The 25,036-nt window shown below is 34.8% G+C and overlaps 1 protein-coding gene across 4 annotated transcripts in view; it reads right to left on the minus strand.

The window, feature by feature from the left end:
- The window catches only part of Rnf17 (ring finger protein 17), a 123,083-nt gene extending 98,452 nt beyond the window's left edge, over window positions 1-24,631 (minus strand). For all 4 annotated transcript variants that reach the window (XM_078015734.1, XM_078015733.1, XM_078015732.1 and 1 more), the window contains exons 1-6: window positions 24,491-24,631; window positions 21,593-21,687; window positions 16,851-16,942; window positions 12,687-12,798; window positions 11,632-11,712; window positions 9,821-9,921 (exon numbers count right to left, since the gene is read on the minus strand). In XM_078015734.1, the coding sequence (XP_077871860.1) occupies window positions 9,821-9,921; window positions 11,632-11,712; window positions 12,687-12,798; window positions 16,851-16,942; window positions 21,593-21,687; window positions 24,491-24,620 (611 nt within the window). In that variant the 5' untranslated portion in view covers window positions 24,621-24,631. The remainder of the gene's footprint in view (window positions 1-9,820; window positions 9,922-11,631; window positions 11,713-12,686; window positions 12,799-16,850; window positions 16,943-21,592; window positions 21,688-24,490) is intronic.
- Window positions 24,632-25,036: the final 405 nt, after the last annotated feature.

Genomic DNA, 25,036 nt, shown 5'->3' on the forward strand with positions numbered 1-25,036 from the left:
AATTCCAAGACTTTATAGATAAGAAATTGAATGAAATTTGGAAAACAATACATTAACAGAATGAGAAATTTGGCAAAGAAATAAAAACAATTTTTAAAAACCAAATACAAATCCTAAAATGAATACAATGGCCAAACTTAAAAATGCAATAGGGAGCTTCAACAAGCCAGCATGTGATAGCTCAGCACCCCCCTGCTACTTGTGGGGGGGGGGCTGAGGCAGGAGGATTGCAATTTCGAAGAAGTCTAGACAACTTACCAAAACTCATCTCAAAATTTTAAAAAGACTGGTCATATAGATCAGTGGTAGAGCACTCGTGGGCTAAATCCCCCGTACAGGGAAAAAGAAAAGAAAACTTTACTAGCCAGCTTGATCAAACTCAAGAATCAGTGAGCTTGAAGGCAGAATATTTGAAATTACTCAATCATAGGAACAAAAAGAAAGAAAAAAGAACTATAAATAATGAAAAAAGTTTATGGGAATTATGAGACACCATCAAGAGACCAAACTTACAAAAACAGGAATTAAAGTAGATGAAGAAAAAATAGGGCCAGAAAGCATACTTAAGGAAATATTAGATGACAATTTCCCTAATTTGAGGAAAGAAGCCAACATCCAGGTACAGGAAGCACAGAGATTGCTAACTGAATACAATCCAGAGAGGAGTTCACCAAGACACATAATAATTAAACTATCAAAATTTTAAGAGCAGCAAGAGGAAAGACATACATTACTTATAAAGGATTCTCAACACAAATAACAACAGATTTCTCAGCAGAAATCCTGTAGGCCAGGAGAATGGATGATATATTCAAAGTACTTGAGGAAAAAAAGTCAACCAAGAATACTGACAAAGCTATCCTTTAGAAATATAAGAGAGATAAAGACATTCCCAGACAAACAAAAGCTGAGGAAATTCATTAACATCAGACCTGTCTTATGAGTAATGCTTAAGGAAGTACTTAAAACTGAAAGGAGCATTAATATGTAACACAAAGCTTATGAAAATATAAAATTCATAGGTAATAGTAAACATTCACATAAAATTTTTAAAAAACTGTGTAATACCACAATCCCAAGGAATAAACCACTTATACCCCACATAGGAAGATAAAAAGACAAAAAATAAAAATGAAAATAATAATCACAGAATGTCAATGGATAGGCAATATAAAAAGATGTAAACTGAAAATATTAAAAATTCAAAATGTGGGGAGAAAAGGAGTTATAATATACAGTTTTTCCTTTGTTTCTGTGATCAATGTCAAGTAGACATTTGTTCAAATAATGTGTTATAACTATGTTTCTAATAAGCCCCATTGTAACCTCCAAACTAAAACATATAAGTAGTACACTAAAATTAAAAAGCGAAAAATCAAGTGATAAAAAAAAGGAAAAGAACAAAGGGTCTACAAAACAACTATAAATCAAGCAATAAGCAACAAAATGGAAGCAGGAAGTCCTTACCTATCAATAATTAGTTTGGATGTGAATGGATTAAAATTCTCCAACTAAATGGCACAAAGTGACAGAACAGATTTAAAAACAAAGATCCAACTATGCCACCTAAAAGAGATATTTGTTTCTTTAGTAAGGACATACACAGACCAAAAGGGAATGGAGAGAAAAGATAGTCCAAGGAAATGGAAACCAAAAAGGATCAAGAGTAGTTGTATTTCTTTCAGAGAAAATAGACTTTAAAGTAAAAAACTATAGAAACAGGCAAACAATGATAAAAGAGCCAATATAACAAGAAAATAAAAACAATTATAAAATATAAGCACCTAACACTGGAGCACCTAAATATGTAAAACAAACATTAACAAATCTTAAGGGACAGACTGCAGTACAAAGTAACAGTAGGGGGGCTCAACACCCTGCTTACATCAGTGAATAGATCATCCAGAAAGAAAATTAACAAAGAAACATGGGATTTAAACTATATGTTTGGGGCTGGAGTTGTGGCTCAGCGATAGAGTGCTCATCTAGCATGTGCAAGGCCCTGGGTTCAATCCTCACCACCATATAAAATAAATAAATAAATAAGTAAACTATATGTTAGACCAAAGAGACTTAATAGATATTTATAGAACATTGTATCCAATAGTTATGCAATACATATTCTTTTCAACTGCAGGAGAGCTCATGTGTTAGGCAATTAAACAAGTCTTAACAACAACAACAAAAAAGAATATGCAAGTTTTTTTTTTTTTTTTTTTTTCTGAACACAAAAGAATGAAACTGAAAGTCAATGACTCTGGAAACAATATAAATACATGGAGATTAAACAACATGCTCCTGAACAACAAGAGTCATTAAAGAAATTAAATATAGGGATTAGGGTTGTGGCTCAGTAGTGGAGTGCTAGCCTAGCATGTGTGAGGTCCTGGGTTCAATCCTCAGCACCACATAAAGATAGATAAATAAAGGTATTGTGTCCATCTACAACTAAAATATATTTAAAAAAAATAAATTAAATATAAATATAAATTTCCTGACACAAATGAAAATAGAAACACAATACATCAAAATGTCTGGACTATAGCTAACACAGTTCTAAAAGAGAAGTTCATAAGTAACAAATGCTTAAATTAAAAAAGAAAAAATCTTTCAAGTTAACAACTGAACAATGTATTTTTTTATAAATTTTTTTAGTTGTATATGGATGCAATCTTTATTTATTTTTATGTGGTGCTGAGGATCGAACCTAATGCCTCATGCATTTGAGGCAAGTGCTCTACCACTGAGCCACAACCCCAGCCCCTGAACAATGTATCTTAAGCAACTAGAAAAACAAGAACTCCAAACCCAAATTAGCAGAAGTATAGAAATAAAGATAAGAATAGAAATCAACAAAATAGAGACAAAAAAGTACAAAAAAATCAATGAAACAAAAATATTTTTTTCAAAAAATAAACACAGTTGACAAATCTTTAGCTAGACTAAGAATAATAGAGAGAAGATTCAAAATAAATAGGATCAGATATGAAAATGAAGACATTACAACTGATACCACAACAATATAAAAGATCAATAGAAGTTATTATAAACAAATTGGAAAACCTGTAAGAAATGGATAAATTCCTTAACACATTAAAAACTACCAAAATTAAGTCCTCAAAAAAGGTAGGATTGCGAATTCAAAGCCAACTCAGGGGAAAGGGAAAAAAAAAAAAAAAAGAGATCTGTGGATGTGGCTCAATGGTTAAGCACCCTTTCAAATCCCTGGTACAACAACAAAAATCTCTAGCAAAGAAAAGCTCAGAATTCTATAAAACATTTAAAGAGGAATTAGTATCAATTATTCTATTAAAAAAAATTAAAGAGTAAGAAATCCTTCCAAACTCTTTCTATGAGGTCAGTGTTATCCTGGTATCAAAACCAGATAAGGACTTGACAAAAAAAAAAAAAATACAGGCCAATATCCCTGATGGACATATAGGCAAAAACATCAACAAAAAGTACCAACAATTCAAAGCTGCATTAAAAAGATTATTTATTAGTATCAACCAGGATTCATCCCCTCGATGCAAGGATGTTTGAATAAATGTGATACTTTCAGAATCAAGCAAGAGATACAGAAAAACATTTGATAAAATTCAACATCCCTTTATGGTATCAACAAATTAGATACTGTGTTAGCTTTCCATTATGGTGACAAATACTATATCATCACTTAAAATGAGGAAAGATTTACTGTGGCTTAGTTTTGGAAATTTCAGTTCATGTTTGATTAGTTCCATTGCTTTTGAGCCTGTGGCAAGACAATACATAATGGCAGGAATGTGTGGCAGAGGAAACAGTTCTCATGGTGGCCACTGGGAAGCATAGAGAAAGGAATAGAAGGGACCAAGACGTCAGTATCCCTTTCATGGGCACAACCTCAGTGACCAAACTTCCTTCCACATCTTCTCAAGGTTCTACCACCTCTCAATAATGCTGGCTGAGGCCGGCGTGGGGATGCATACCTCTACTCCCAGCAACTCAGGAGGCCAAGGAAGGAGGATTGCAAATTTGAGGCAAACCTCAACAACCTAGTGAGACCTTTATCAAAATTAAAAAAGAAAAAGGTCTGGGGATGTAACTCATTGGTAAAGTACTCCTAGGTTCAATCCTTAGTATATACAGACAGACAGACACACAAATAGGACTGGGGATGCAGTTCAGGGGTAAAGTGCCCTTCAGTTTAAAGTTCAATCCCTAGTACAAAAACAAAACAAAAAATCACTGGTTGGGGACCAAGCCTTCAACACATGGATCCTTGGGGGGCATTCAAGATCAAAAGACCATAGCAGGTATAGAAGGAATATACCTCAACACAGTAAAGGCCACATATGACAACCCACAGCTGGTATCATATTGAATAGAGAAAAATTAAAAACTTATTCCTAAGATGTGGAACAAGACAAGGGTGTCCATTTTCATGACTTTTATTGAACATGGTACTGGAAATCCTAGACAGATTGATTAGGCAAGAGAAAAATAAAGGGCACTGGGCACAGTGTCATGCCTGTAATCCCATTAGCTTGGGAGGCTATGGGAAGAAGATTCAACTTCAAGGTCAGCCTCAGCAACTCAGTGAGGACTCAAAATAAAAAATGAAAAGGATTGGGGATACCACTCAGTGGTAAAGTACACCTGGGTTCGATCCCTAGTACAAGAAAGAAAGGAGAGAGGGAGGGAGGGAGGGAGGGAGGACATCCCAAATGGAAAAGTAGGAAGTCAAACTGTCCTTGTTTTCAGGTGACAAAACTTAAAAGACTCCACTAAAAAACTGTTGGAACTAATAAATTCAATAACGCTGTAGGATACAAAACCAACACAAAAAAATCACAAACATTTCTATCCTCTAACATTCAGTTATTTGAAAAATTAAAAGAATAATCCCATTTATAATAGCTACCCCAAACAAACAAAAACCCACTACCACCACCACCACCCTTTTTATTAAAAATAAAAAGGGCTGAGGATAAGGCTCAGCAATAAAAAGACTCTGGGTTCAATTCCAACAATAACAAAAAAAGCCCAAAGCGGGGTATATTGGCACATACCTTTAATCACAGTGACTTGGAGGTCTGAGGCAAGAGGATTTGAGACCAGCCTCAGCAACTTAGTGAGACCCTATCTCAAAATAAAAAATAAAAAGGACTGGGATATAGTTCAATGTCAAGTGCCCCTTAGTCCCTGGGTTCAATCCCCAGTGAAGGAAAGAAGGAAGGAGGAAAGAAACCCCCAAACTTTTAAAAACCAAACAAAACCCCAGGGATAAATTCAACTAAAGAAGTGAAAGATCTCAATAATGAAAATTATACAAAACTGATGAAATAAACTGAAGAGGATAAATAAATAGAAAAATATCCTACATATGGATTGACAATATTGTTAAAAAAAGCTTATATAACTGAAAGTGATCTACAAATTCAATTGAACTCCCATGAAAATATCAATGCCATTTTTCATAGAATTAGAAAAAATCATAAAATTCATATGAAATTGCAGAAGACTGACTAGCCAAAGCAATCCTGAGCCAAAAAAAAAAAAAGCTGGAGCTATCACAGTACAGACCTCAAAATATACCTCAAAGCATACAGAATCAAACAGTATAGTACTGACATTTAAAACAAACAAAAGATGCACAAACCAATGTGTAAGAATACAGAGCCAAAACACTCCCTCACCTTACAACTAATTTTTGTTGTAGGAGCCAAGAACACATGTAGGGAAAGAAAGATCTCTTTAATAAATGGGGATATTCACAAGCAGAAGAATGGAAGTAGACCACATTTCTCACCAGTAATAAAAATCAACTGAAAATAGATGATGTAAAACCTCAAACTATAAAACTACTAGGAAAAAAACACAAGGGAAATACTTCAGGACAGTGGCCTGGGTAATGATTTTTTTAAAAATATAATTTAAAATGTACAGGCAACAAAAACAAAAAATTGACAAATACAACTCTAATAATCTAAAGGGCTTCTGTACAGGAAAGAATATAATCAACAAAGAAACAGCCTACAGAATAGAAGAACATATTTATAAACATGCTTGACAAGGGTTAACATCCAGAATAAATAGGGAACTCAAACTCAATAGCAAAACAAAACAAATAACCCTATTAAAAAATGGGCTAAATATCTAAATAGAATCTGGGCACAGTAGCACAAATCTGTAATCCTAGAGACTTGAGAGGCTGAAGCAGGAGGATCAAAAGTTTAAGACCATCCTCAGCAATCTAGCAAGACTGCCTCAAAGTTAAAAATAAAAAGGGCTGAGGATATGGCTCAGGAATAAAAAAGACTCTGGGTTCAATCCCTGGTACCAAAAAAACCAAAACCAAACCAAAAACCACCTGTAAACCAGGCTCAGTAGAGCATGCCTGTAATCCCAGCAATTTGGGAGGGTGAAGGAGGAGGACCAAAAGTTTGAGGCTAGCCTAAATAACTCAGTGAGACACTGTCTCAAAACAAAAACAAAAACAAAAACACCTAAAACTGGACACAGTAGCACATCACATTCCCAGTGACTCTGGGAAGCTAAGGCAAGAGGATCACAAGTTCAAGGCCAGCCTTGGCACTTTAACAAGATCCTGTTTCAAAATAAAAAATAAAAAGGGATGGGAATATATTTCAGTGGTTAGAGTGCTCTGGAGCTCAACCCCCAGTACTGAAAACAACCACCAACTAATCAACTACCTGTTCACCTGTGTTTACCATAGCACTATTCACAATAGCCAGAATATAGAATCAACCTAAATGTTCATCAATGGAAGAAAGGCTAAAGAAAATGTGATATGTATCTGAATAGAAGCTGAGCACAAATAATTTAGCACAAATAATTCCAGAGACTAGAATATATCGATATAGATACACACACACACACACACACACAATAGAATACTATTCAACTATACAAAGCAAAATATTTTGTTATTTCTGGCGATACGGATGGACCTGGAGGACCTTATGTTAAGTGAAAAAAATCAATTACATAAAGACAAATATCAAATGATCTTACTCAAGAATTACTCATAATGAGAATATTAAAAAAAAACAGATCCCACAGAAGTTGAGAGCAGAATAGTGGTTCCTAGTGACCAGTGAAAATAAAAGGGGAGAGAAAAGAAAGTATGAATCAACATGTACAATGTTATCATTCATATGTGGCACAGTAGAGTGAATATGGTAAAGGATACAATCAACAGAACAAAGAGACAGCCTATAGAACAGGAGAAAGTATTTATAAACATACATTTGATAAGAGTTAATATACAGAATAAATAAGGAACTTTAATACCTCAATAGCAAAACAAAAACCCACTTAAAAAACTGGTCTAAAGATCTGAATAGAAGCTAGAAAATAGCTAGAAGAGAGTAATTTTAATATAGTTGCCAAAAGAAGTGATAAAGTGATGATATGCTAATTATCATAAATTGACCACCACTCATGAATGTACAAATATTATGTCTCAAACATGAAATAAAACAAAAAGATCAAAATTACTTACTAAACAACCAAGAAGAAAAAGACTTGTATACCATATACTACACAAAATTGCTTAAAGAAATTAAGAATATAACTAAATGGGCAGTATGATGGGACATGCCTATAATCCCAAGATTTATCTCATTATTAGTGGCATTTCATTTTCAGATTCATACTATCAAGCTGTGAAGTTCCTGGAAGATATTTGTATATTCTCCACTTCCTAGCACCATGCCTGGCAGATAGAAGGAACCTGATAAATGTGTGCTAAAGTTAAGTTAAAAGTAAATCAGAGCCATGTGCAGTGGTGCACACTTGTAATCCCAGTGACTCTGGAGGCAGAGACAGAAGGATTGCAAGTTTGAGGCCAGCACTGGCAATTTAGTGAGATTCAGTTTCAAAAAAAACCCCCCCCAAAACAAAAGACAAATTAATTAATTAAAATAAATAAATAAAAGGGCTGGGGATGTAGCTCAGTGGTAGAGCACCCTTGAATTCAATCCCTAGTACACACCCCCCACCACACACAAGTCAATACTATCCAAAGTGATCTACCAATAAATATAATCCCTATAAAATCCAAATGACTTTCTTGCAGTAATAGAAAATCCCATCCTAAAGGTTGTCTTAATGAGTTCCTGAATAATCAAAACAATTTCAAACAAATATAGAAGATGCACATTCAGATTTAAGATACAGTAATGGAAATAGTATGGTATTGACACAAAGACACAGATCAATAGCATAAAACAGAAACTAAACTAAATCTTAACATATAGTTCGACCTAATTTTTTATAAAGGTGCCAAGACCATTCAATGTGGAAAAGACAGTCTGTTCAAGAAATGGTGCTGGGAAAATTGAATGTGCAATTCAAAAGAATGAAGTTGGACCCTTATACTATAAACAAAAATTACAAAACACATCAAAGATCAAAATATAAGAATTACAACTACAAAATTCTTGAAGAAAACATAGCACCATGATGTTGGACCTGGCAATGGTTTTTTTTTTGAATATGACACCAAAAGCACAAGCAAAAAAGAATAATAAACCGGACTTTTATTGCTGGGTGCGGTGGTGCATGCCTGTAATCCCAGAGTTTAGGGAAGCTGAGACAGGAGGATCATGAGTTCAAAACTAGCCTCAACAAAAGTGAGGCACTAAGCAACTCAGTGAGACCCTGTCTCTAAATAAAATACAAAATAGAGCTGGAGATGAGGCTCAGTGGTTGAGTGCCCCTGAGTTCAATCCCTGGTACCAAAAAAAAAAAAATTAATCAAAATTAAAAGACTCTAACAAGGGCAAGGGACATACCTCATGATATAGCACCTGCCTACTAGCATGCATAGGCCCTGGACTCAATCACCAGTAAATATACATACATAGACACTGTCAAGATAGTGAAAATTAATTAACTCAGGGAGACCATCTCAAAATACAGAGATCTGGGGATGTTGCTCAATGGTAAAGTACTTGCCTAGCATGTGTGTAATCCAAACGACTTGGGAGAATGAAGCAGAAGGATCACAAGCTGGAGAAAAGCCTGAGTAAGTCAATAATGTGAGGGTTTTGGTGTGATTTTTTTTTTCTTGTACTGGGGATTGAGCCCAGAAGCATTCTACCATGAGGCTACTCTAGCATTCTAGCACTAAGCTACATCTCCAACCCTTTTAATTTTGACACAGGGTCTTGCTGAATTGCTGAAGCTGGCCTGGAATTTTCTATCCTTTAGCCTCAGTTTCCTGAGTTGCTGAGATTACAGGCATAAGCTTTTATTTTTCTGTGCAAAATGCTTTAAGTAAAAAGCTTGTTAATTTTAAATTAGCTTCGGGACCAGAAGTAAATAGCTAAAATTAAAAAAAAAAAAGTACAAGCTAGGCACAATGGCAGAGGCAGGATGATCAGAAGTTACAGGTCAGTCTCAGCAATTTAGTGAAACTGTCTCAGAGTTTTAAAAAATGGGGCTGGAGATATAGCTCGGTGGCACAGAACTCCTGGTTGAATCCCTGACACTGTCAAAAAAGAAAAAAGTACCAATTTCATTTTTAAGTTCTCAAAATCAGTCTATAGGGGCTGAGGTTGTGGCTCAGTGGTAGAGTGCTTGCCAGGAATGTGTGAGGCACTGGGTTCTATCCTCAGCACCACTGAAAACTAAATAAAATGAAGCTATTGTGTCCATCTTCAACTAAAACTATATATATTTTTAAAAATCAGCCTACAGAGACCACACATTCCAAACTTGTTTGAAAGTTATTCATTACTTCATCTAAACAAAAGAAAAAAATGACGTTAGTATTAAAAACTTCGGTTTCATTGTGTTTGTACTTTATTACCTGGAATCAAGAGAAGCAACAAGTTTATCAAATTGTTTCTCCACAACTTCTATAAGATTATGTGTTTCCTCTTTTGTTTGATTCTCTATGCGTTCAAGCATCTGGGAAAAACAATTCAAAGATCTAATTTGGTATATTTACTTTGCCCAAGTAGAACTGTCAATATAATTTTGAAAGTAACAGGTACTTTCTAAACTTTTCAAAATAGTGCAAGAGGTGATTAGATGATAATAAACAGTAAAATTGAAACAAAGTTCAATTTTAAGTCCTGGTACTTGTGAGTAAGACCACCCCTTGTTGACATTTTGTACTAATAATCTGGCAAAAAGACCTAAAAAAATTTTATTGGTAAGTTTTCTAATTTTTTTCCTTAATTCTTTTATAATTACAGGACACAAGTCATTTTAGGTAGTTGCATTTCTCTATGGCATGATTCCCTAAATAAAAACAAAAACAACAAAACCAAAAAACCAAAATCACACTTGAAGTTAGCTTTTCCATAAATTTATTTTTATTATTTTTGTTTTTTGGTATTGGGGATTAAACTCAGAAATGCTTTACACTGAGCTGCATCCCCATTTCTTTTTTTTTTTTTTTTTTAACTCTGAGACTTGGTCTCATTAGTTGAGAGGCTGGCTTGGCCTCAAACTTGAAATCTTCCTATCTCGACCTCCCAAGTCACCGAGATTACGTATGTGTCCCTATGCCTGGTGCTTCTTTGCATTTTTGAATTGCTTTTAAAACTGTTGATAGGATCCATGACCCTCTCTTTTTCTTCTAATTTCAACATTCCGGAATGAGAATGTCTATCCTTATGCCTGTCCACCAAAGTGCTTTTAGTGCTTTCTTGTGTAGATTACAGGTGGAAAGGAATTTTACCCCAGTATGAATCATATCGAGTCTCACCTATAACTTAGAAGATATTTAGATGAGATTTTGTATTTAAGAATTGATGTTGAAATGGGTATCAAGACGAGTCTCACCTATAACTTAGAGGATATTTAGATGAGATTTTGTATTTAAGAATTGATGTTGAAATGGGTATCAAGATTCTGGGGATGTTGAGATGGTGCAAATATATTTTGCATTGTATAAGACAGGAATATTCAGTAGAGGGAGCAGAAAGCCACCTGTTGCCTGTTTGGGGTTGAAGTGTTCCCCCTCCTAAGTTCAGATGGTGAACTTCTAGCCCCAGTTTATTATAGATTTGCTTTTCTTATTAATCTGATACTGATTTTATAACTGTTTCTCAGATATCATTCTTTTTTGCTTTCTTTTCTCAATGGTTTTACAATTCTTTATCTCACTACTTTTATCATAGTTCTCATTACTTTTGAGAAATTTGGCTGTTTGCCAATTAAAAATGTCCTATCTTCTATGCAAAGAAGCATCCACAGCATAATCTAACTCCCTACTTGTAATTTGGTTGTTTCTGGGTGCTTAAGAACTTCTTTATGGACATCAAATGAGTAAGTCTCTCCTTTGCCAGAAGAGCAGGGAGAAAAGAAAATAAACTTCTCTCATTTGGGGGATATTGCCAAACAATATGCAAATGTCGAAAAGATGATCAGGGATACTTATGAGACAAATATAGCTCACAGCAAGTTCCTAGCATAACAAGACTGCTACAAGTCCAATCCTGGCAGGCCATGGGAGAAATTTTCCCTTCTTTTGTGATTCTCTATTATTAGATTATCAGCTTAATAACTCATTGCTAAACTCAAAGCTCTGTGATAACACACCTAAAGGTACACATTTAAAGAGGACATGCTTCACTTCTTGATAGAATTTAATCATATAAAAATGCTTACTTTTACAGCAATATTTAATTGTTCAAAATTATAGCCTGCTATCTTCAATGCTTCATCAATTTCTTCTGTAGTTTTAGTCTCCTAAGGAGGGTGGGGAACCACATACATATATAAAATTAGATGCTTAGATACATTATATTATAATTGCAAAAACTTCAAAATATCATTTTGATTACAAAACAAAAGTAACACTTTTACTCTTGCTTATCCAGAGATAAACACCATTTCAGACTTCTGGCAATAAGCATTCTAGTTTTTTCCCATAGATATATTTTTATAAACCAGGATGATGCTGTTACCATTTTTCAACTATCATACATAATTTATCATGGCACACAAAAATTATAAACAGTTTTTAAGGAAAATAAGATTATTTATTAAGATTTCAACTTGAGGTCTAGGGCTGTAGCTCAGTGGTAGAGCTTGCCTCGCACAGATGAAGCACTGGGTTCGGTCCTCAGCACCACATAAAAATAAATAAATAAAGATACAGTGTCCATCTACAACTAGAAAAAATACTAAAACAAACAAACGAACAAACAAACAAAAACCCCCCCAAAACCAAAAAAACAAGATTTCAACTTGAAGCAAAGAACGAAGATTTAAGTACTTGTTCCCCTCTCCTAGCCCATTAATGATCTCTAGTACTGCAAAAAAAAAAAAAAAAAAAGTTCAATCTTCAACAATAACATCATTCTCTTCAATCACAAATTCAGTTAGGCATTTTGGTTGCCATTAAAGTAACTGGAAAAACCACATACAGAATTTAGAAACTTGTACTTTGTATGTATTTCATAGAATCTGGTTTCAGTAATTAGGTTCAAAGGGAAGAAGCTACGTACAAATAGGAAGAAAAGAGAATTGTTCAAGAATAGTTTAGACTTATTCATGCCCAGAGTAAATAGGAAATTCAAGTAAGGAAAGTGGGTTTATCTGTTACCTTTGTTTCCAAAAGAATCTGAAATTATGGGAACTTTGTGAGAAGAAAGGTAAGCTACCAGAGAAAAAGCCAAATGTTTAGTTTTATTTTACTTCATGACTAGTATTTCTCATACCGACATAGCAGCTGATGAGCTTGAAACAGTCCTGTGAATGGAGGTTGAATGTTCTAAACCAACAGTTAGCCGATCAGCTGGCTTTTTAAAGTTTGGAGAACAATTCTTTATCCTAGAAAATATGAAGTACATTATTTTAAATGTTAACATGAATATAAGGGTTTTAAACTTCTATTTTGATTTTTATCTCGTTGAAAATCATTTATATGATTCATAAGAACATGTGCAGTGGGTTCTCAATTACCTCTAAAAGATAAGAGAAAGGGCTGGGGATGTGGCTCAAGAGGTAGCGCGCTGGCCTGGCATGCGCGGGGTGCTGGGTTCGAGCCTCAACATCACATAAAAATAAAGATGTTGTGTCCACCAAAAACTATAAATATGAAAAAATTCTCTCTCTCAAAAAAAAAAAAAAAAAAAGAGAAAAAAACATGAGTAAATATGCTCTCATAGAAACTTAATCAAGAATCCAATTGCTTGCTGGGTACAGTGCTGCATGCTTGTAATCCTAGCAGTTTGGGAGGCTGAGGCAGGAGGATCATAAGTTGGAGGCCAGCCTCAGAAACTTAGTAATACCCTGTCTTAAAATGAAAAATAAAAACGCCTAGGAATGTAGCTCAGTGGTGAAATGCCTCTGAATTAAATCCCTGGTATAAAAAATAAAAATAAAAATTACAATTTCTTCCTGAGTGAAGTTGTGCACACCTGCAATAACATCTATTTGGGAATCTCAGGTAGGATGATCCCAAATTTGAGGTGAGCTTGGGCAACTTCGTGAGACTCCATCACAAAATAAAAAATAAAAAAAGGATATGGGAGTCATTCAGTGGTAGAGTATTCCTGGGTTCAGTCCTTGGTACTGAAAAATAAACAGAAAGTAGATTAAAAAGGAACTGGGGATGTAGCTTAGTAGTAGAATACCCCTGGGTTTAATTCCCAGTATGGCACCCCCCAAAATAAATAAACAAAATAAAAAATAAATAAATAAATAAATAAAATTCAATTTCTTAACACATCCCTGAAAAGTATATCTCAAAGTATATATTGAATTTTCTTTCTTTTCTTTTCTTTTTTTTTTTTTTTTTTTGGTGATGCTGGGGTTTGAACCCAGGGCCTTATACATGCTAGGTAAGCAATGTACCAACTGAGCTATATCCCCAGCCCTGTGTTTTCATTTCTTAAGTCACCTCTCCTTACCTGGTGTTTTTGGTAGAGATGTTGATAATGAAATGTTTTAAATTCATGAATTAAAATAAGTACTTGTACCCCCAAATTAGAAGCACATATACACAAAAATGCTATTTAAAATTACATCGATAAGCTTAGAAAATTTAAAGAAAGGTAATAAATTTAATTAAGTAATTGAAACAAAAATATTAGTTGCTTTCTCTTGTCTATGAATTTCTTTTTTACTAATTTTTATCTTTATAGTTTTTTTTCTATATTGGCTAGCACATAGTAAGCATTTACATGTTTGCCAAATTAACCATAAGCTTATAGTTTATGGAAGAAACTATGGTATTCAAATGTTACTTTTACAGAAAGAAATATAAAACCAAATAATTTATAAACATTCTATTATTGTGAAATGTAAATATTCATGTTTTAAAAATAATATATGAGTACATAGTCCTAAAGAGTAAGTTTCTCAATTCTTGCTTCAAAATATATAGATAAAACAGATAAAATATACATAAAAATGAGTCAACAAATATTACAATTTAAAAATTTACAATTACTTTATATCGTACTTAAATTAGAAACTTAATTAAAGAGTTTCTGACGTAAATACATATGGGAAATTCAACTTAAAATGGTATTTTGGAAAAATTTGGGAACTTTCTGGATTAATCTACCTCTGTAAGTAACTTTTCATTTTGCAAACCTACTAGATATTACACATATCTAGACAAGAGTACAATCTGATTTGACTTGCATGGTGTTTTAAGTCACAAAATTTTATAGAGAAGTACAGATCTTCAGTTTGTCTTTGGGGAAAGGATATGGCAACATTTGGTTGGTCTTGCAGGGTCTGCCTTCTTTGTCAGAGGTGAGCCCTCTTATGTACCACAATCATTACTACCCACCGTTTAAACTCAGCCTATCTCACTTTTTAAGTCACCTGCTTGACTATGTAAGTGTGTGTTGCTAGAATTTGAACCCAGGGATACTATAACACTGTGCACTCCCAGTTCTTTTCATATTGAGACAGAGACTTGCTAAATTATTCAGGCTGGCCTCCAACTGGCAATCCTCCTGCTTCAGTCTCCCAAGTCTCTGGGATTATGATGTGCCAGTATGCTTGGCTCTGTTCAACTCTCATAGGTATTCAAATCTGGAAGCCCTAACTCTGATAAAATGACTACTTCATGGAGGTAAGACTTATGGCCACTAAGTCACTATAAGCCAGAAGGATTCCTAAATATTTACTTTAATCACTCTACACAGAGCTCAAGGAGGAAGTGACTGGTGAGCTACATTTGTAGGAGCTGGGAAAAGTACTGGCATTCAATATGTTTCAGTTGAAATCAGCTACCAGGTTTTAGCTAATTTTTTTTTTGTACCTGGGATTGAACTTTGGGGCACTTGACCACTGAGTCACATCCCCAGCCCTATCTTGTATTTTATTTAGACATAGGGTCTCACGGAGTTGCTTAGTGCCTCACTTTCACTGAGGCTGGCTTTGAATTTTTGATTCAGCCTCCCAAACTGCTGGGATTACAGTTGTGCACCACAGAGCCCAGCAGCTAAATGATTTTCTATCCCCAAAATAACTATACCCACTCTTTTGGTGCCTTTGGAAGCACTCTTAAGTCTGAAAAGACATGCTGCGGTGTAATGTGAAAATTTAAGAATACTACTTTAAAGAATCTTTAAAATCTTTAAATCTTTAAAGAGATTTTAACTGGATAGCACAAGAAAGAGCCTGGAAGAGGTAAGAAGTAGACAAAAGAGAACAAGAGAATTACATAGGGTAGTAGCAACAGAAGACATGTTATGGATATAGGAGATATTGTGAAAGTTAGAATCTGCAGGAGGTAAAATGAATTGCAATATGAGAAACTGGGATGATTGACTAGTTACCATTTACAAGATTAGAAAGTTCCAAAATGAGACTGTTCCCTGACAGTACCCTGTATTTCTCTTTATGTCTAGCACAGTCTACTATCATATTAAATATGTTTAAGAAGTCATGGGCTAGGGATGTGGCTCAAGCGGTAATGTGCTCGCCTGGCATGTGTGGGGCACTGGGTTCGATCCTCAGCACCACATAAAAATAAAGATGTTGTGTCCACTGACAACTGAAAAATATTTAAAAAATTCTCTCTCTCCTCTCTCTCTCTTTAAAAAAAAGAAGTCATATAAGAGTATAATTACCATCTAAGTAGAACCCCAGAAAACTGAAAAAAAAATTCTTTATATCTTAAAAAGTTTTTCCCATGATCTAGCACATAACCAATCTAGATGAGCTGGGATTGAGATATGACTTCAGAAAATATAGCAAATGTAAAAATATTAGTTTTTTAAAATCTAATAAACATTTACTACATGTTTACTCTGTGTCTTTCACTAAGGACATAGTGAGAAATAAAATGGGATACCCTAAGAGGGGCTTACAGACTAGCAGATAACATGAATCTTAATAAATGTAATAAAAAGTATATAATGCCTCTCTCTAGCTCAAATCTGTTTTTAAAAATCTATGTAATACTAACTCAAAGAGAACACATGTGCCAAGTCTTATGGAAGAAAGGAAAAATGAATAAACCCCAAATTATTATTTTTTATAAATTACTTCTAAACCATTTCTTCCCAATGTCCTCTATCATACTATATTCATGCTACTTTTAAGAACAGCAGAGACTATATACATTTTTTTCTCTGTAACTTCCTCTCATCCAATAGCAATAACTTTAGCTTGTCTCAGTGTCTCACTTTGATGTGGTAATCCTTGAATTATTTTCTTATTTGACAAAATAATGCTGCTTTTTAGGAGCTGGACTCTGCATTCTACTAACAGTGATGACAAATTATAAACTCAAAGATCATTCTATAAACAAAAGGTTAGAAACACAGTTCTAAGAATATTTTATCAATAATTCTAAAAATTGTTTCATTTTAATACATATAACTTAAAATGCTAAAATAAGTGCACATACAACATACGTTTTAGGATGCAAATTTTCCATAAAAGAATCTTCTTTAATACATCCATCTATTGGGTAGTATCCTTCTTTCATATTAACAGTTGTAACAACCTTAGGACAAAATAAGATAAAACAGAGGGGGGGAAAAAGCACAAAGTCATTCAATAAATTCAATTTAACTAGGATCCAACTAGTAAATATGCCATTCATAGAAAAATCTGCTGATAACATTAGAGATCCTAAAATTCCCTTTAAATCAAGAAGAAAAGAGTACTATGTGATGTTTTTACTCTGAGTTTTTGAAAATAAATCTATAATCTGATAACTATTAATTAAACAGAACAATAACCAAAGCACCTCATTCTATTATGATTCTAAAGGAAACATGTACAACAATACTTTGAAAAATTGCTTTGAAAAATTTACAGTGATATCTTAAAATATGTTCAAAAGTAAAAAATATTTAGGAATAAATGTAACAAGAAAAATAAAAAAATAAGCTAAAAAATTTATTACCACTAAATAGAGAATCATACCAGGTTCCTAGAGACCAAAAAAAAAAAAAAAACCACCTAGAATCTATCTAATGTAAAATTAATATAATTCTGAGTTTCATATGGAAAAATAAATATTGTTACTATTAGAAAATATTTAATATATGGTTCAGTAGAGATTATCCTACCATATAAGTCTATGATGAAGCTATTATAATTAAAACACTATGATACTGGCACAATTAATGAGCAGAAAAGAGCCTTGAAACAGATTCAAATATCTACGGGAACCTGATGCAAAATACAGGTGGTATTTCAATTAAAATGGAAGAAAGATCATTCAACAAATGTTTTGAGCAAGGTAATCATTCTGAAGCATAAAGTGATATATCCATTTTCTATCATACAAAACATTTTGTAAAGTGGTTAATAAAAACCTTTTAAAAATATGATACAAATATTTGAAAATATGTATGTATATATATGACTTTGACGTAAGGTCTGCTTAATCAAAGAAAACATAGAAGCCATGAAGGGGGAAAAAAAGCAACTTAAGAAGGAAACAATTCTGAATGACTAAATGTAATAACATCAAAAGTGAGAGACTAGAAGAAATTAATTACAGAGGACAAAGTGTTACTAATACCCCTATCTTTAGAATAATAACCCCTATAATTTAGAATAAGGTATTCTAGAGTGAGGAAAAAAATTTAAAAAGAAAACAAGCAAAGGATCTGTTAAAGCTCCTCACAGAAGAGAAATTAAGTCAATGAAAAGTTGCTCAATTTCACCTCCTAGTTGATCACCTTTTGGCTTGGTATTTGAGTAAGAGGTTAATGTTAGCAGATCTGATTGATACAGGACATTTCCTCCATAAAGTTTAAGAAAATATTAAGCACAATGATTTAAAAATTTCAATTAAGCTGGGCACAATGGCATAAATATGTAATCCCAGCAAATTGGGAGGATGAGGTAGGATCATCACCAATTTGAGGCTAGTCTCAGCAATTCAGTAAGATTTTCATGAACTGAGAGACAGCTTGTCTCAAAATTAAAAAAAAAAAAGAACTGGGCATGTCAGTCAGTGATAAGTATCCCTGGATTCAATCCCCATTACTATAAAAAGGTGTGTGTGTGTGTGTGTGTGTGTGTGTGTGTGTGTGTGTGTGTGTACACGTGCGCACGCATGTGCAATGGTGGCAATTTAGCAAGACCTTTAGGTGAAGTCCCTGAATTCAATCCTCAGTACAAAAAAAAAATAAAATTTTTTTCAGTTAAAACTGTATAAGGATTCTTAATTTGCAACATATATAACAAAAGTTTTCTTTTGCTCCCATATCTTGTCTTTTAAATTTTACTTATGTTTTTGTTGCCTATAAAAAACTGTTATCAAATTTATCAAATGTTTCTTCTATGATTTCTGACTTCAAAGATATCCTTAACAAGTGTTAAGTTTTAGAGATATTAGTTATCCTCCAAAAGGCCATGTGAGAGACAATTTCAGAAGATTCAGAGGTAAAATGATTATAAGCCTTAACCCAATTAGTGAAGTAATTCCCTAAGGGATTAACTAGTAAATGAAGGTGGGTGGCTGGAAGAGATGGGCTTTGGGGTATATATTTTGTATCTGGTAAGTGGAGTTTCTCTCTGGTTCCTGTTATAATGTCTTGAGCTGCTTTCTTCCACCACTCTCTTCCACAATGATGTTCTACCTCACCTCAAGCTCTGAGAAATGGAGCTGGCTATTATTTATGGACTGAGACTTCTGAAACTGTGAGCCCTCAAATAAACTTTTCTTCCTCTAAATTGCTCATCAGGTCTTTTAGTCACAGCAGCAAAAAAACAAAATAAAACAAAAAAAAAAACTGACTAAAACAAGACTTCCCAGTCAAGATCATATAATTATCTTTGTTTACAACTGTGACTCTTACCAATTTCTAACCACATGTGATTTTAATATGTATCAATTAAGAATCTGACTATAGCAGTGCATGGTGGAGTACTCAGGAGGCTAAGGCAGGAGAACCTCAAGTTTGAGGCCAGCCTCAGCAACTTAGTGAAGCCCTGTCTGAAAATAAAAATTAAAAGGGCTAGGGATGGGCTGGGTTTGTGGCTCAGTGGTAGAGCACTTGCCTAGTATGTGTGAGGCACTGGGTTCGATTCTCAGCACTACATATAAAAAAATAGACAAATAAAGGTCCATCAATAACAAATAAAAATATTTTTTTTAAAGGGGGGGTGCTGGGGATGTAGCTCAGTGGTTAAGCGTGCCTGGGTTTAATCCCTGGTACCAAAATAAAAACACAAACGAATCTGAATGTAGTCACTTGCCTATCACCTAGGCTGGCAGGCAGGAGGGTAAACCAGGCAGGCCACATATCTTCCAAAAAAAAGAGCTAGAATAAAACTAGTCAAAATGATATAGATTATTAAAACACTAAAATCAAATCCATTATTCGTAAATACATTATAAATATTCCTATAGATGTTATCCAAATTCCAAAGAATAATATAAATACAATAATAATTTAAGATTAGTAAACATAAAATCACTTGGTAAAAAAGACAAAAGTTTATGGTCAAATTTTTTTATTCCTGTGCTGGAGAGCGAATTCAGGGCCTTGTGTGTGCTAGGTATGCACTTTACCACAGCGCTCCACCCCCAACCCTTAATTTTTGTTTTTTGAATGTTAAAAGAGAACAGACATGGTTAGATTGTTCTAGCTGCCTGCTCCTTCCTTTTCCCTTCTTCCCCCACAAGGCTGAAACTGTCAGGATCCACCATCATAACCATAAGAGGGGAGATCTCCTTTGTCTTAACTACTTAGCCCTCCATGTTTGAGGAACCCCATGTCAAAAAAAGGAGGGAGGGGAATCAGAGACAGGAATTTACCACAATAAAGGTCATAACTTTTAAAGATTTAATTCCAAAACAGAAAGTTTCTAATGTGTATGTTTTTTTCTAGAATTAAAACTTTTTTACAAATTAATACTACATGTATTTGTATTATGTTTAACCTGCAAGCCAGTTAATCTACACCTAATTAATAAAAGGTTATTTTAATGGTCTGGAAGCTTGCACAGGACTTTCACATTATTCAGATTTGATTCTTACAATTCTAAGATGGAAGACAAAGCAAGTTTTATTTCATTCTCACAAATAAGAAAGACAGAGCTAGGCTCACAAAACAAAAACTGCATTTTAGGTCCTGTGCCCCCATATTAATTGTCTGCCACATTTTATAGAAACAATTTCTCCTGTTACAAAAATACAGATTAAAGCCAGGAACAGTGGTGCATGCCTGTAGTTCCAGTAATTCAGGAGGCTGATGGAGGAGGATTTCAAGTTTGAAGTGAGCCTGGCAATTTACCAAGACCCTCAGCAACTTAGCAAAAACCTGTCTCAATATTTTAAAAGTAAAATAAAGTAGAATGGGGATGTAGCTCAGTGGTAAAGCACTGGGTTCAACTCCCAGTACCCCCAATTACAGATTGTCAGTTTTCCAGGAACATATATAAATTGAACATTTGGATTTGTAGTAAATGCAAAAGATGTCTAGTAAGCTTTATTTTTAAACCCTAATTTGTTATTATTATGGGTCAACAGATTCTAGTTCTAGTAGAATTGTTTTATATTTATTACTTTTGAAGTAAGTATCAAAGTTAGACAGTTGTTTTGCTTCCTTGCCTTTTTATAGTATAGCATCTTCACAAATGTAAATCTGATGACACACAAGATTGAGAGGTAGAGAGAGTTTCAAATTTGCTTGCATGGTTATTAATGAGGAAAACAGTGGCAGGGGTAGGGTTTTGAAAGGAATACATTCTACTAAAAAATAGAGATAATTTCCCAGAAGTCTCCAAAGAGTCAAAACATGTAGGCAATGACTTTCACTTTTTAATTTTTCTCTATAGCTTGAACAATTAATAAAATGGATGGGAAAAATTTTCTTTTGTTGGGCCTTCTTGCTTACAAAGACTTTAGTTTATAGCTAGAGCTTGTCTGACATTTTGGGGGGTGGGAGGGCAGTACTGGGGACTGAACTCATGGGTGCTCTGTCACTAAGCTACATCCCCAGCCCTTTAAATTTTTTTTTATTTTGAAAGACAGGGTCTCACTACATTACCCACATTGACCTCAAACTTGTGATTCCGCTGCCTCCGCCTCCCAAATTGCTGGGATTATAGGCATACACACTGTTCCCAACTGACATTTTTACCTTTAACATTAGACTTTAATGTATATGAAAAAAATCATAAAACTTACCTCACAATCAGGGCATATAATTGTGTTGTATTCTTCAGTTACTGACAAGCACAGTTCACAAAATGCATGTCCACATTGAAGTTCATGGTGGTGACCTATTGATAAAATTCTATCATTAACTAATCTTTGTAGTTTTTTAATGTTGAATGGACAATAGTAATATGATGTTAAATTTAAAAATGATTCTATTATACAGGGAAGATATCAAGTGTACTGAGAAATGGGTGACCTATGCAATAAAATTTAGGAGAAACTAAGCCAGGTCAGAAGAAAGAAGAAAAAGCAAAAAGCAAAATCAGGCAGAGCCATATAGTAATGTCTGCATTAATTCAAATAGTTATTTTACACCTCTAACTTTACAAATTTGCCATATATTTTTAAAAAAATACTTATTTTTTTAGTTACACGTGGACACAATATCTTTATTTTTATGTGGTGCTGAGGATTGAACTCAGGACCTCATGCATGCTAGGCAAGTGCTCTATCTCTGAGACACAACCTAGCCCATTTGCCATATATTTTAATCATACAAAGAGCTGTAAGAAATTTCATTTGATCTCTATAAGTATGATGGCTTTAAGTAAGATGAAAATACTATATCCAACATAGAAATGAAAACGCACATTGGTGATTTGGCTAAATCAGGAATAAACCAGACAAATAAATGCTACAATCCAGACTCCAACCTTCTGTTTCCAAGTCCAATGTTCTAATTTTATTTATTTTTGCCATATGGGGATCGTGAACTACCTCTCTAGAGCTTTCTATTTTTCAATTTTGAGATAGGAACTCACTAAAATTGCTGAGGCTGGCCTGGAACTTGCAATCCCATTGCCCCAGCTTCCTGAATCACTGGGATTACAGGTGTATGTGACCACGCCCAACTCTTAAATTCAAAGTTCCTCCTATTCAATTATACCACCCTTGACTAGTTTATAATTCGTATCCTGTGAAAGGGTCAAGGATGGCTGAAATGAGACATTGGCAAGGCTGCTCTCTTATAGTAATTTAAGATGTTAAAACATGACAGAAATCGAATCGTCACATATATTTCCCATCTAAAGACCATGTTCACTAACCCAGCATTTATGAAAGGAAATACCATAACCTTGGCTGAAAACCCAGTATCAAGATTTAAATGCACTAAATTTGAAGTTTGTCATAATATATTTTAGTTTAACTTCAAAAAACTGCACTTAAAGACATTTTGGTAAGAAAACAAAAAGGGAAAATAAAACTACATAACTATCATTTTTTACTAGCAAAAAAATTAATTCTTTTAATTTTATTTTTTAAGTTTTACAACTTTTTCAGCCCACTGAAATATGTGAAACTTGCTTACAATAATGCTATAATCCTACTTAAACTTGAGAGATATTAACAAAGAAATCAAAATTCTTAACTGTTTTGATAAAATTTCTGATAGTATACAAGTTAAAAAAAGAAAAAACAAAACTGGTGTTGCACCACAGCTTACAAAGAACTTTCCAATTTTCAAGTCATTTAAATTTTTCCAAATGATAGTTTAAGTACTGTAATACAAGTATATGGAAAAAAACAACTGGTTTTAAAATGTTAATTTTAAGAACTTTATTCCTTAATTATTATTTCATTTTAAAACTGAACATTTTCTATACAACAGTGGCAGTGATCAAAATTCCAAAAAGGAGAAACTTGGCTCTCCACTGAAAATGCAACAAACTCCCTACAAAGGCTTATTATGCCCCCAATGAAGTTCATCATGAAAGAACTGACAAAACAGCTGTAATGACCTTCACTTTGAAGGTATAAACATTAAACAGTTACTGTCAAGTATAAGAATTTTCAGTACCTCCAGTTTAGATTGAACAAATCATTCCTGTCCAACACAGCACTCATGTATTTTAGGCTACATTAAAATACATATGTGTTCACTCAATTAAACCGTAAATTTAGCAGATCAACAGGAGTGCCATATAATTTCCACTCAATGTATAAAATAAAAACAAGCATAAAACCAAGGCCGGTTGACAGAAGTTCAGAGGAAAGAAATGTTGCCTAGCATGTGCAGCAAGCCCTGGGTTTGATCCCCAACCACACAAAAATACCAAACAACAAAAGAGATACACAAAAGAACTATTTTTTTTATCCCTCCCCCCCACAGTACTTTAAACCAAACGGGGATGGAGGGCTGTTTTTGTGTTTTAGGGTGTTTTCAATACAAAATTTTTCACAATGGTCTTCTAGTTACTCCTACAACAAAACACAATCCAAGAAAATCAAGTTTCATTTATTCCTGAACACAAGACAATGCTAAATTTCTACTGTTTGATTTTTATTTTTGATTGACAGAAATGAAGATAAGTTCTGGTGTTCTCCTGAACAGCAGAGTGACTATACCCCTTGTACATTTCAAAACAGCTAAATAGGATCTGAAACGTTCTTATATCTACTCTTTCATCAACGGCCAACTTGGGGAAGTTTGAGAAACTGGGGCCAAGGAGACTTCGCAGTTGGCTAGGGATACAGCGCGGCGCTAAAGTGTTTGCCTAGCACGCAGGAAGCCCTAGATTTGATCTCCAGCCCTGGGGAGAGGGGAAGTCTTCGCACTGCCCTATAAAGGGTAGATGAAAGCCATCTCGGCCTCCAGCCCCCTGGGTAGAAGGTGGGTGCTGACAGGTGCGGGAAGGGGAGAAAGTCATGGAAAGGTGGGACACCACCCCAACCTGACCCTGGGCATTGCTGTGTCCCCTAGTTCCCTGGTTTGGTTTTCTCTGACACCTAGATACTGCTGACCAAGGCCCCGCGTGCGTGGATTCAGTAGGCCCCGCAGCCCCGCCAACGGTCCTTACTCCGCCATCTAACTCCCACGCTTCAGATGCTGCCTTCCCACAGCCTGGACACAGGACAATTCCTCACCAGAAGCTCTAGACACTCTTTTTTCACACCGAGTGCACTGGAAATCGGTGGCGCCCCAAGTCTGACTCTTACTCCCCACCTGCCGGTAGGAAGACAAAGCCAATCGCGTCCTCGAGGCTTCTGCCGCCATCTCTGCCTCGTTTTGAGGCGAGGACTTGCGCAGCGTGCAGGTTCCCTAGGCTCTAGTGGCAATGACCAATCACAGGAGGCCCACAGCCCCAGATAGCCAATCAGTGGGCCAGGAGATCAGAGCACGCTCCTGAGGTTGCGCCTGAGTGGGTGTGGCCTTTATGGGGCTGAGCTGCTTTCAGTTTTAGCGGGAGCACCTGTGTTCTGGAAAGGGCCCGGGGTGGGGAAGGACTGCTTACTTTTTAAGTCTTTACCCTAAGCATCAGTACTTGCTTAATCAACTCCTCAAATTCTGCATATTATAACTTACAGTATGAGTGACTTCACAAGTAGCAAACAATGCTTTGTACGGAAATGATCTGCCTTCTTTACTCTATGTCAAGGCTAGAAGCCCTAAACTTGTGTACTAGCCATGTC

The sequence above is a fragment of the Ictidomys tridecemlineatus genome, chromosome 6 (assembly GCF_052094955.1).
Source record: "Ictidomys tridecemlineatus isolate mIctTri1 chromosome 6, mIctTri1.hap1, whole genome shotgun sequence".
Classification (NCBI taxonomy): Eukaryota; Metazoa; Chordata; class Mammalia; order Rodentia; family Sciuridae; genus Ictidomys; species Ictidomys tridecemlineatus.